At 36.3% G+C, this 14,666-nt stretch overlaps 1 protein-coding gene across 10 annotated transcripts in view; it reads right to left on the reverse strand.

Annotated features, from left to right (window-relative positions):
* The window catches only part of vav2 (vav guanine nucleotide exchange factor 2), a 238,550-nt gene that overhangs the window by 28,327 nt on the left and 195,557 nt on the right, over positions 1 to 14,666 (reverse strand). For all 10 annotated transcript variants that reach the window (XR_015520202.1, XR_015520203.1, XR_015520205.1 and 7 more), the window contains exons 6-8: positions 11,662 to 11,760; positions 9,252 to 9,320; positions 8,997 to 9,097 (exon numbers count right to left, since the gene is read on the reverse strand). Coding sequence is in view for 6 of the 10 variants with exons in the window: in XM_087301075.1 (XP_087157201.1) it covers positions 8,997 to 9,097; positions 9,252 to 9,320; positions 11,662 to 11,760 (269 nt within the window). In the remaining 4 variants the exon portion in view is untranslated. The remainder of the gene's footprint in view (positions 1 to 8,996; positions 9,098 to 9,251; positions 9,321 to 11,661; positions 11,761 to 14,666) is intronic.

The raw sequence follows: 14,666 nt of genomic DNA on the forward strand, positions 1-14,666 counted from the left end.
AATTAGTCAAGAACAGACAGAAATACAGCAGCTGTTAAAGTTTTAAATTGCATATATGAACATATACAAAACGTAAAAGTTATTAAGTTAAAGTAAAATTTGCTATATTTTGTTAAAATGCAAAATTGTATTGCAATAACAACAATAATTTCCAAGTTCCCACAAAGCATGATTGTTTTCAACAATTTTGACATATCAATTAGAAAGGTGTCTTATTCTTGAAAGGTGTCTTTTATTCTTGTCTTGGTCTTGATCATAAAAATCAACATAAGAATCATTTCTAAAGAATAACATCTGATGTTAGCGACTGAAGGAAAATCTATCTACTTGTTAAGTCGTGACATAACGGTGACGTATGAAATACTGTTTCCGGGTCCAAGCCGCTACTTATTTGAATTGAGAAAATATTCGTTTATGGCCACTTTTAATTTCACATGACTTTTTAGGGTCTACAATTAAGGATTTACCAAATTTATCTCTGACCATACCAAAAATAAATAAATAATAATTTCTTAGATGCAAATTTTACATAATGTGTCAAAACAAGTGAAATGTAGTGTGTATATATATATATATATATATATATATATATATATATATATATATATATATATATATATATATATATAATAATAAAAATTTTTTTTTTAGATCATCACTTTTTGTCCAGTCTATTTCGAAGAGAACCGATCACACCAGTTGCATTTCCTCTAGGCAAGGATGCTTCGTGCAAGTAAACGGGAGCGTGCATGCTTTTCAAGGCTGATTTAAACAGTTGCGCGCATCAATTCACCTGCATGCGCGAGTGATCATCCTCTCATTCGCTATTCACCTGTTTTATTGTGCTTGGGCAAACACAATTATTTTGTCAGCCGTGCTGCTTCTTGATTCTAAGATTACATTTGCACACATATTGGGCCATCCTTACTGTCGAGCCCAGCTTTTAAAAAAACTACAATTAAAAATTATTTTCAACCAGCCAAAGTGGCTGATGGAAGTGTCTGTCTAACTTGCTCGATAATTTCAAGCCCTGGGCATGGCATGGATATATATTTATTCGATCATGATTTTCCAAAAGACATCGCTTTGTAAATGTGTATTATTACCATTTGATGAGCCTCCCCATACAGTTTAATATGGCACTTGGACTGAAAGCTGCTTCGCGTGATGTCGCACTTAACAAACAGGTTACCTTTGCCATCTCAGAAATTATTTAAATGTTGAATGTACATTTTATTATTAAAATATATACAGTTTTTATATAACAATTCTTTTTCTATGGAAAATATATATATAAATGAAAAATTTTACTGACCACAAGCATTTGAATGGCAGTATACACATATCTAAATTAATAGTATGATATTTTAACCTCATGTGTTTAATAAATGTAATGTGCCTTTCAATGTTAATCGCTTTAATTGAGCATTGCTTGAGGTAAATATTTCTCCTAATAATGAATTGAACATGAGTAAAATCTATTCAACCATGTCAGCTAGGTTATTTTTCAAAGTGGACAGCCGTGCTTTGTTCACTAGCAAGTCCATTCATGATGCTCTAATGGATGTTCTTTCACCCAAACACTCAAACCATGCTTTGTACATCTTTGCGGAGCATCTATTGTTACTAAATTAGCCTACATTAAATTACAAAGAAAAATTCGTACAAGCACAAGCAATAATGTGAAGAGTGGCGTACAAATTCAGTGAACAGATTTGATTAGGAAGGATGCAAATGCTCCTTCATTTAGGCTTGTACTCAGGCATAAATTAGTGTGCAGTAGAGATCACTCTTTAATGACCCATTAATTACATGTGTTTAAATGCGATCAGAGTAGAACACGCTAACAACCAGAACCACTGCACATCAGCAGTGCAGCCTGAAGGAATGCACTCTTTATGAAGCCAATTCTGATGACTTATCCAGCTTGCAGTGATAAACAGTCAGTTTCAGCCTACCTGAAGGCAAATTGTACAGCAAAGGTGTTGAAATAAAAATAAATGTTGGAATTTGTCTCACTGGTTGCGATGCCAGCCAAGCATAGACATGCAACGTTCTGACAACAGCAATGGCAAACCAGTCAATGCTATTCAGGCTCTTCTCCAGAAGTTCATCCTTGTTTCCTCCTCCTTTGGCACTTCAGATTGTGAGGGTGGGATGTGATTGAGAGGAAAAGAGAGAGAGAAAAAACACCCTTGGTTGCTTAAGTGTGAATATTCCCCGGGGTGAAAACCTTTGCCATCGCTGTGTAAACACATGCTCTTTGAATTCATCTCTCTTCTGCTGCAATCGCCCGCTGTCCCCGAATTTCTCATTATGGCAAAGCTGTCATGCATGTTATTTCACAGAAAATACAATTTGGGAAAGACGCTCTCCTTCCAGTTCCATCTGTCCAAAGGAAAAGACCGAGGCCGATGAGGATAACGGAGAGCAAAGTGGAAGTGACAGGCCGGTGAGAGAAGTAATAGTCTCTGACATGAGGCATTGAAGACCCCTCACCTTCACTCCAACACTGCACAACACAGTGAATAGCGGCTTAATCTCAATGCAAACCAACTAATAATGTTCCTTAGTAACTCTTAGCTTATTTTAGCACTATCTCTTAAAATAGTTATGAAATAACTCTCCAAAAAAAAAAAAAAAAAAAAAAAAACATTTGAGAGTTTAAAGACATTATAAAATCTGTGATTTCATAAAGCAACTTGATACAGTTTAAAATGAGATGGTGTTTTTGCTCTTCAATATGCCCTTCATAGTGTCAACAGCTTCTGAAAAGCTTCTCAATTATTTCATTCTGTGGAACGCAGTGCCGCAAAAGGTCACAGGGACTTACAAGAGAGATAACAAAATTAATTAAAGGCAGCTGGGCTTTTTGAGCAATGGAAGGAGGTGTGGATGATAGCAGCCACACAACAGCCAAATCCCCTGGCCATTTCTCTCTTTGTTGAAAGGAAAGGGAGAAGGTCTGTGCATTCCATAATGAAAAAGAGAAACATGCCAATCAGATGAAAATTGACGCAGCCCTGCTTTAATGAAATGAATAATTTGCCAAAAATACTCAGCGTTGTTTAATGCCACCAAATGTCTAAGGAGACCCAGAAGGGACGTGATGGTGAGGAAAAAAATGTATGGAAAAAAAAAAAAACCAAGTGATAGGAAAATATATTTTTTAAGCTTTTGCATCTTTGCAAATATGTTTTAATCATCCTATACATAGGTATTCTTCCCATAGTTCTCATATATTTTTAATGTCTGTATTTTGCACTGTCATTTTATTTGCACTGTCTGTATTTTGCACTGTCATTTTATTTGCACTGTCTGTATTTTGCACTATCATTTTATTTGCACTGTCTGTATTTTGCACTATCATTTTATTTGTATTGTCTGTATTTTGTGCTGTCTGGGGCAAGCACCTAAGCTTTTCACTCATCATAGCACACGTGCTGCTGATGATGTGACAATAAAAGTGATTTGATTTGATTTGATTATCTTGAAAGTAAATTGAAATTAATATAAAAATGTCTGCATTCACTTTATTTTTCATAACCCTCTTAAAGTCAAATGCCATTTTGGGGTTTCCGCTTGGATTTTGCCAACCTGAATTCAAACGCTTACCAAATCCACATGCAGAGGTGTAATTGCAAATGTTTGGTATCATTTTAAAGAAAACTCTTTAAAGTTTGATAAAACACTGTTGAATGTTATTTAAATAATTGTATATGTTGTTGTGTTATCAATCCCTCAAAAAAAAAAAAGGCGCTTTTTTTGTAAACTCAAATTTGAAAGTGTACCTTTTAGGTTCTGTGTGGTCTACAGTAGGTTGGTGAAAAATGTCTCTGTTGTAATCTATGCAAAAGTTATTCTATTCCAACTGATGGGAGAACAGAACCACTAATGGAGGTATTGGGCCAAAACGAACTTTAAAATTTAAAGAATTCATCACAGACCCGTTACGCAGAGCTTAGGAGGTCTGTGCGTTCATCATCACCCTTCATATGCAACCTCTGAATCAGCTAATACATGTATAAGCACAGACTGACGGATGTGCTCTATATGATAAAGTGATTCCATACAGATCAGCTTTTATACACAACGTTTTTGACACCTCTGTTATCAAACAAGCGAAGAGCAGCAAATGAATCTCACGTTTTGTTTTGTTTGATAACAGAGGTGTCACTTTAGGAATGCACTATAATGATGATGATATGCAACTATGATCTATAACGAAAGCATTTGATTATTTTAGTAACACTCAGGATGTGGACACATTTACATACTGTATTATTTAGTGAATTTGTGTTTAAACACTCATATCCCATATATATTTAAATTGTACAGAAGCTGATCTGGGATCAGTTTCTCATATGGAGTGCGTCCATCAGTCAGTGCAGAGGTTCCATATGAAGGGTGATGATCAACATATGGCTTTAATAGTAAGAAAGCAGACATTTACTTTAATGAAATGAATAACTTGCAAACAACACTGAGCTTTGTTTACTGCTTAATGTCCCCAAATGTCTACGGAGAACTAAAAGGGATGTGATGGTGGGGGAAAAAATGGGTGGCAGAAAAGAAAAATGGATGAAAGAAAAACAATAGTGATCGGAAATTATTATTTTTTTAAGTTTTTGCATTCCCCGCAAAACTGTTGCTCGATAAACACTTCCTGTTCACCCCTCCCGATTCTGCAGGGATTGTCCCATATTTTACCATTCTATCCCACTATCATCCTATCATTAAGTATTTTCCGATATTTCTCCCATATTTTTAATCTTGAAAGAACGTTGAAATTAATAAAAAATGTCTTAGCTTTGTTGATCATTGCCCTAATATTTGTCAATCTTTTCCCCTCACAACTATCTAAAATTGGCATATACTCCAATGGTTTTACTGGACGTACGATGGGATTAACTTTGTCTGGAAGATATATTTTATTGTTTCTTGTTGTTCAAATAGGTGAGTAGATTATTTCTAACCTTTATTCTGTGATTATCTGAGCTGTCCCTTACTTATTTATTTGTTAAATACATATTTATAATTGGTATTTCGAATGTATAGTTATAACTATACGCTGATGTGTTTAAACAGAAATTCATTACATCTTCTTATGCAACCTCTGAATCAGTGAATTAAAACAAAAATTGTCCTTAGTGTATGTGTGTGTATATGAGTGTACTGTATGGGTGTTTCCCAGTGTTGGGTTGCAGCTGGAAGGGCATCTGCTGTGAAAAACATGTAGGATAAGTTGGATAAGTAAAGTATTTTAAAAATGTCTGAGAATCAGCTAATTAAATTATCTAAAGAGAATGATGGTCATGGACAATATAGACAAGCAAACAGGTGGATAAGGAAATCAAGCAAAAAGGAAAAGTGCTGCAGCAAGGTATAGAGAAATGATCTTGCGTGTCAGAACGAGGTCGCACTCCCGCTAATGTTGTGCCAAAGTGCATGTTAGTGGGAGCACCCACGGAAGACTGGCTCAATGAGATGACAGGCTCAGAATTACATAAACAAAAGAGTGCGGGCGAGAGAGGCGGTGCTGTCACGCTGACTCTGTGTGATGCTGCCCGCTGGGTACTGGGAAGAGCCTTGTAATGGGCCAATTACCTATACAAACTGACAAATGGAAACAATAGGGTTGTCTCCTCATCCCTATTCTTTTCCATGCTTTTGGGGGTGGGGGGGGGGTGATCGATCCCTGTCAACTTAAACAACTGTAAATAGCAAATAAGCACATTATTGGGTTTGCTTCAGCTAATGGAAGTTAAAAAGAATAAGAAAAAAGGATTGAATATTACTGAGAAAGGTTTCTGTCAGAGTGTGTTATCATTACTGAAAACGAACCTGTAATTATCATTACCCACACCACAGTAATGTACAGATCAAGCTCTCATGGGGAGAAAGCAAATGCCCCGTGCAACTGCTGAATTCAACAAATCTGGTGCAGAATAAAGTCTCAGTTATGTTCGTAAGAGCCTATATGGTAATTCTCATTGGGAGACGTCATTTACCCACCCGAGAGATAAGATATCTATGGATGCACTCAAGCGGAGGTTAAATTAGATGTCTACAGCAGGGAAGAAGATAAAAGAGGAACAAAGTCTTTAATGTGCATTAGAACAAGTGGCTGCTTGAAAGAGCATACTAAAGACTTTAGAGCTAACATGAAATCAAAACAGACACATTACTGCAATACAAGCTACCATTTACTCACCCTTATGTCTTTAAAACCTTTAGAACTGTTTTTCTATGAGCCACAAAATTGTTTTGAATTACTGTATATCTCATGCAATTAAAGTAAAAGGGGTCTAAAGTTATTTCAGATCATTTAGTTTTTTTGTGGCATGCAGGTTTAGGATACCATAGGCAATGTAAGATTGCACTTTTCATTTTTAGATGAACCATCACTTAAATAAAAGGACATTTCTGAAGCTTGCTTGTCTGCCACATGATGTTAAACTAATCAGGCAGCTGCCAGTAATGGTTATTTCAGTGTATTCCCTCTTTTTAAACTAAACCCGTTTTTTGCTTTCTACATTCACTTGATTGAAGATGTTAAGAAATGTTAACCTCAGACACTATCAAGTGTTCTTTATGATTCTAAAATGCTTATACATGTCCATACGCTACCTGACAAAAGTCTTGTCATCCATACCAGTTGTATAAGCAACAAATATTAACTTAATTTCTAGTTGATCATTGGGATAAGTGGCAGATTATTGAATTAGATTTATAGTGGTTAGATTTATTGAATTGCATCTCTCAATAATCACAAATACTGCAGAAGAGCTGTTGAAACCCACATGGACCCAAGATTGTCACAGAAATCAGTCAAGTTTGGTGAAGGAAAAATCATGGTTTGGGGTTACATTCAGTATGTGGGCGTCCGAGAGATCTGCAGAGAGGATGGCAACATCAACAGCCTGAGGTATCAAGACATTTGTGCTGCCCTTTACATTACAAACCACAGAAGAGGGCAAATTCTTCAGCAGGATAGCGCTCCTACTCATACTTCTACCTCTACATCAAAGTTCCTGAAAGCAAAAAAGGTCAAGGTGCTCCAGGATTGGCCAGCCAAGTCATCAGACATGAACGTTATTGAGGATGTCTGGGGTGAGATGAAGGAGGCATTGAAGATGAATCCAAAGAATACTGATAATCTCTGGGAGTCTTGCAAGATCGCTTTCTCTGCCATTCCAGATGATTTTATTAATAAGTTATTTGAGTCATTGCAGAGATGTAGGGATGCCTCCAAGCTCATAAGAGCCATAAACAATATTAATTCTTTTTCCACTACACCATGACTTTATATTCTATACTGTACATTATTTCTGTATAATGACAAGACTTTTGTCTAAGCGAAGTCAGAGCTTACTGTCCTAATTAAATAATTCAAAATCAAGGCATGACCATGTTTTATTTTGGTAAAATAAGCGTAATCTAAAAGTCTAAAACTTGGATAGGCGATAAGACTTCAGTCAGGTAGTGTAGACTAGGGTCATGCATTGAAACATTGACTAGGGTCATATGTTCTGTAAAGCTACTGCAATAAATCTACACCATTCACTTTTTCCTTCTGATATGCATGTATAAAACAGAAGTTTTTTTTTTATAATGCTGGTGTCTGATAAGGCTGTGCCTTCGCAGCTCGCAAGTTGTCGAGAACTGCGGCAACATTAATTCCTATGATCTTACTGCAAGGTCATCTGACTGCTTAATAAACCAGAACACTGGACCAAAGTTCTTCTCTCTGAGGACACATGCACTCTAATTGCAGTGAGGTCATAATTTTGTGTTACACCTACTTGGTTTTATTAAGTGGGTCCCCGTTGGGATAAAAAAAACAGCATTTGTGCTGAGTGCAGCAAGAGCAAAACTCTTTTATAGAAATACAGATTCAACAGATCTTGGTAATGCCTGATAAGTTTAATGTTGTGTAGCATTACTAGAATAAGCTGACTGTTACATGGCCTGTCATTTAGTCAAGCTTCAATGTTTCTCAAACCTAAGGGACCTGCAGGAAAATTGCACATTACTGAGCTGAATCAGCAGTGGTCCCAGACCAGTGACCTGTGGTACACCACGTACTGCCGCTCACATTCAGACTTTTGAGAGAATATGAGTGGCTCGTCTGCATCCTAATATTGCCCACTGTGTATGTGAGCCTACAGAATTAAAAAGGTAACTCATCCAAACATATTTCATCATTAATTTGCACCAACCCTGTGTGACTTACTACCCTTCTGTTCTCAGAAATGTCTAACTTTCATTCCTGGACTAAATCAGCTGAAACATCTTTCAAAACATATATGTGTGGTACACAGAAAAAAATGAAGTAATGAAGGTTTAAAATAACATGGGAGTAAAGTAAATGATGATGTAATGAGTATTTTTTAGATTTCTTTAACATCCTTCTCAATTAAAAAAAAAAAAAAAAAATATATATATATATATATATATATATATATATATATATATATATATATATATATATATATATATATATATATATATATATATATAAAAACAGATTAAGATACACTTTTATGGGTTCAACATAGAATAAAGACTGTATAACAGTGTTTTGGTTTTACTTGAACCCCTGGGGAATCTGTCAACTACTGTGGATGAAGTAGCTAAAACATTCTCTATTATCTGGTTATTGATTTTTGATATAGCAGCAACAGGAGACAAAAAGACCACTCAAACAGGAAGCGTTTGCTTCTAATGTAGCAGCCTCTTGCAGACAGGTCTATTTTCTTTTTAAGCCCTGTGGGTTGTGGGCTCTGACGAGGATTTATTTTAAAATAGCTGGGCTGCTGCGGTCAGGCCATGCTGGTGTGATGGATTTTTTTTGGGGAGGGTGACAGCAGCAAGACTTTGCCTCCTTCACTTGAGGTCATTTCAGCTCAACTGAGGCTTAAGGTGTTGACAAAAGGGTGAGATGCTATAACATAACTGATAGTAATAAATCCACACTGCGAGAAAACACTGACCTCTCCTTGAAATCCAGAAAGATCTTCCCCAGGCCATTGCCCCCACTCACCATGGTCAGGTCAATAGCTCTCAGCAGAGCAAAATGGACTCTGATAATGTCCTGTGAAAATAAAGGTTTGCCAGTTGATGTTATTTATCTGTTATCTGTACCACACTGTTTTGCCTTCATTTGGTTTGAAACTGAAAAATTAAGCTATCTGTAAAATGTTGGGAATAATGGATGTAAAAGTGGAGCATAGTAGATGGCAACTCACCTCTAAATTTACAAATATAGCCTCCATCTCCTGTGGTGTTAACACTTGCTTCAAGGGGATCATGTAATTCTAAAAAGGTAAAACAGAGGGGAAAAACTCAGAAATAAATTCACAAGGCACAATCAAACACAAGCAATTAGATTTACACCTTGCTGTGGTTTGGTAATTGTTTTTGACCAGCAAAAGTCAAATACTTGTCTAGCGTGGCTGCAGGCAGGCTGTTCTAATATAATAAACCCTGAGAAACCCTGGCAAACGCATCTATTTGTTTCAGTTGTAAAGCAGAAAGTGATTTCAGAGCAATCCTGACACATTTGGATTAATTAGGAAGAAACGAAAGAAGTGATAATCAGTAAACAAAGCCTCTATCTTGGATATGAAATCCGGACGACCCCCTTACTGTTTTGACAGCAATTCATCACCTCTAATAACAGTACACTGGACTATTTTGCTCCACACCTCAAATTCTGTGTGCTGTGTTTGACAGAGCAATTGAAAACAGGCCAGCCTTAAACATCACACATACACGTTTGTAAGATTTGTACATACAAGCGTGAATGCATGCAATAACCCCAGGGTGGGATCTTGTGCCAACAGTATTGATTTAGTAAACAGACATGCTATTTCACTTTGTAGTCAGCACATGGCATTGCTGGCCTCTGAATGACCCCTGAATCTGGAGGGCAAAGAGAGGGCACACATCAAGAAAAAAAATGTTTAGCCTATATATGACTGTATGATTTTTTTTTAATTTATGCAGACTGCTATGATTTCAGTCATGTGAAAAGCATGAATGTAATGGATTGTAAGGTTTCAGGATTTTATTATTTAATTAGACCAGCCTTTTTATGACTAAACTTTAATTTATATATTAATACAGTGTGTCAACTGAAATTAAAACAGAAACAATAATTTTATAAAAATAAAATTAATTTCAGAAGGCTATATATATATATATATATATATATATATATATATATATATATATATATATATATATATATATATATATATATATATATATATATATATATTTATGATTGACTTTTTAAAGGGCACCTATTTTACCTCTTTTTCAAGATTTAAGAGAAGTCTTTTGTGTCTCCAGAATGTGTGTGTAAAGTTTCAGCTCAAAACACCCATCAGATTATTTATTATAGCTTTCAGAATATTGACATTTTCTGCTTTGAACACAATGTAGCTGTTTTTGTCTTGTTTTTGTTTTTTCCTTGCCCACTGTTCCCATGTGGCTGTCAGAGTGTCCCTTAATCTCAGCCTTGGGTGCGTCAGATAAACAGCACAGTGACAGAATTAACTTAACTTTGCACTGTTTTTTCATGGCAAATGTGACAGGATGCATGTTAATATCCACTGCTGTATGGATATCCTTTATGTTAATATGAAAAATAAACCTGATTTAAAAATTACAAACCGTTATTGAAGCGTCTTCTTTTATAATTGTACTGACATTATGGGGCTGTGGTGGCGATTTACGATGCGATTTTACTGTCCTTACTACAAAGATGCACTGTATTAAACGTTTTAAACTTGTAAAACTCATTCTTGATCACATTTGATGATGATTGATGATCACAGAGAGCTGAACAGATCTTTAACCCAAGTTGCTTTGCGCATGTCCTGTCTTGTTGATATGATTATATGCATTACTATGGAGACATGTTTATATGCGGCTGTCAATCAATTGGGTGGGTATTGAAACTGCACTCTTATATCAAGTTGCGGTGGGCCTAAAAAAAAGGGAGGGATCTGGATCTTATAACTTGAGGAAATTAAAAAGAGACTTGTGGACACACTATACCTACACACAGTTATGTCCAAACAGCTTTAAAAAGATGATTTTCATCATAGGTGCTCTTTAAATTAATTATATAAAATACTTTATTTTACAAAATAAAGCAAAAAAAAAAAAAAAACACAATCTAAAAACAATAGTTATAATGTCAATAATGTTTGACATTACAACACTATAAAGGATTAAAAATTGACAATGTTAAGAATTAGCACTTAATCATCAATAAATGATTAAAAAAGTAATCTAAATATAATATTATGTAAGCAAGCATGTTAAACGCGCAGTACAGATTTATTTTCCATCAATATTTCTTTCTATATATTGTATGAATGATTTGAGCCAAATAAGCATTTATAAAGAAAATGGTTTCAGATTGAATTTCAGATTGACTTCAAAGAATCTGAATAATTCAAAAGGAATACAGCAGCAGGACACTTGCCTCCTAGGGGCTCAGTTCTCATCTTTTGTCTTATACTCTCTCCATCTATTTTTGAGTTACCTCACTGTCCTCGGAGGACCCTAGTAAGACCTTGACCCACTTCCAGACCTTCAATTCCCCTCTCCCCAGCTCCAAAACTCAATGCTTTTCCCACTCACCTTCTCAATGTCCTCCAGTGTCTTGTAGTATTTTGCCTCAGTCTCCTGAATCTCCACCAAGCAGCAGTTCCTCTTATCATCTTCAGTCATGCCCATTTTCTATTATGGGAACAAGAAAAAAAAACACAAATTATGTTGGTATTGTCCCGCAAGAGACCAGCTCAGCACCTTTAAACACCTGTGCAAGGTACCAAACTGTTATTTAAAGGAATTCAGGTCACAATCAGGATAGCCAAAGCACACTACAGTAAAAGACAGAGGTGGACGAAGAGCATTTTACAACAAACTCTCAAGGGTAATGCTGACAAGGACTGTAGGATAAAAAGTTGAATCTTGCATTCATTCAAAACAACATACACATTTAAGTCAAAAGCACAAAACAACTGCAGGAAAGCCATAATAAATATGGTTTTGATGAGGACTTAATGAGGTCAATTCACATGACAATAACAACAGAAAATGATCTAACAGAAGGTGATGCATTTGATTAAGTCTGATCACTAGATATTGGTGTAATGCGAGTGGGATGTGAGCTTGTTTAAGAAAGTGGCGATAACACTGGAAGAGAGGAAACGCCAGCTGGAGGCCAGAGCTGGAGTGAACACACATTTGAACATCTGGGTCTGGCGGTGCATGAGGCCAAAGCAAACCTGCCCACATCCAGAGAAATTCAAGACCACAAACAATTGTTTCATTAGAGTGAAGGGGGAAAAAATGGAAAGAAAGAACAATGAAGAACGCCCTTAGCAACACTGAAAGCAGACAGATTCGGGTAAGGCAAATTCATCTATAACTGTTCATGACTAAGGGATGTATGCATATTTTAAAGAGGTAGACTCTGGATATCGAGTGGTATGAAGAAAGATCAAATTTGCAAAATCACAAAACAGTTCTGAAAGTATTATGTCTGGGTGTCTGATGCTATTTTCTATGCTTTCTTTCCTTCGAGTTGCTTTATTTTTCCCACATAGAGGCTTGCTGTATGTGTGTGTGTGTGCATTTCTCTGTGAAGGCGGGACAGTTTTCTCTGTCTGAAGAAGGGATTTCCTCCCTTGTGGGTTTAAAATAACCTAACATTAGCTCACTTGGTGAGACAGCACTCTCTTTAGTTCAGATGGACATGTAAGCACTGAGTCACCTTCTCCTCCTTTTTCATTTTTTACAAAGGAAAATGCTCCTGCCATGAAATACATTCAGCTGTATATTTTTCAATTGAATGATGAAATGTTTAAGGAAAATAGAATACCTAAAATACAATAATAATAATAATAAATAATCAGAAATGGCCTGATATCATAATAGACGTCAATCCAAACCTGCATGACTTTGTCATCCATAAAAAAAATTTTAAAAAATCTGGTTGGATGCAGAATGTTCTTGCAGCTCTTTTATAAATAATATAAACAGAGGCCACATGCTGTAATTATCAGAAAATTACACAAATGGTACTATAAAAGTACCACACAATTAGTTCAAGTTAGCTATAAGCTTGTAAAACTAAAATTTTATTGCTCTGTTTTGATCAATTCACTATACATACATAAAGTGTACATTCAAAAGACTATATTTTATATTAAACTTTAGCTTTATCACAATATTTAAAGAAAAGCTGCATTAAATCTTGAGCTATGAGGTTTCTTGGAAATAAAGGTGTTATACACTCACCGGCCACTTTATTAGGTCCACCTTTCCTACTGCTGTTTAATGCAAATTTCTAATAAGTCAATCACATGGCAGCAACTCAATGCTTTTAGGCATGTAGACATGGTGAAGACGATCTGCTGCAGTTCAAAATGAGCATCAAAATGGGAAAAAAGGCAATTTAAGTGGCTTTGAACGTGGTACGGTTATTGGTGCCAGATGGGCTGATCTGATAATTTCAGAAACTGCTGATCTACCGGGACTTTCAAGCACAACCATCCCTAAATTTTACAGAGAATGGCCAGACTGGTTTGAGCTGATAAAAAGGCAACAGTAACTCAACCACTCGTTACAACCGAGGTATGCAGAAGTGCATCTCTGAATGCACAACACCTTCTACCTTGAGGCAGATGGGCTACAGCAGCAGAAGACCACACTGGGTGCCACTCCTGTCAACCAAGAACAGGAAACTGAGGCTACAATTGCAATTTGCACAGGCTCACAAAAATTGTACAATAGAAGATTGGAAAAATGTTGCCTGGTCTGATGAGTCTCAAGTTCTGCTGCAACATTCGGATGGTAGGTGTGGGGATTTTTTTGGCACAGTTTGGGCCTATTAGTACCAACTGAGCATCGTCTCAAAATCACAGCCTACCTGAGTATTGTTGCTGACCATATCCATCCCTTTACGACCACAATGGAACCATCTTCTGATCGCTACTTCCAGCAGGATAACATGCCATGTCATAAAGCAAGAATCATCTCAGACAGGTTTCTTGAACATGACAATGAGTTCAATGTACTCAAATGGCCTCCACAGTCACCAGACTCAATCCAATTGAGTATCTTTGGGATGTGGTGGAATGGGACATTCGCACCATGGATGTGCAGCCGACGAATTTGCAGACACTGCATGATGCTATCATGTCAATATGGACCAAAATCTCCGAGGAATATTTACAGTAGTACCTTGTTGAATATATGCCACAAAGTTCTGAATGCAAAAGGGGGTCAAACCCGGTACTATTAAGACGTACCTTATATAGTGGCCGGTGATTAACTGGCTTATCAGAGGTCTGTATAACAAGTGTTGATTGTTCTTGAACTTCTGTAGGTTTGAGAATGACACTTGCCATTGCATTATAAATATGAATCGCAAACACATTTTTAAGCGTCTCATTTATTAACCCACTGTCTGACATCAATTATCTCCACATGGATGTTTAAATGAGCATATGCATCTTTTGGGGCCCCTGTCACTAAATGCTTTTGCTGTATAGAAAACAGCAGGGTAAAACAATCTTCAAAACATCTTGAGGGTAAACACAAGATGGCAAAAAGTGAATTGTTGAGCCACCTATTCC

The sequence above is a fragment of the Danio rerio genome, chromosome 21, assembly GCF_052040795.2.
Source record: "Danio rerio strain M-AB ecotype USA chromosome 21, GRCz13ab, whole genome shotgun sequence".
Lineage (NCBI taxonomy): Eukaryota > Metazoa > Chordata > Actinopteri > Cypriniformes > Danionidae > Danio > Danio rerio.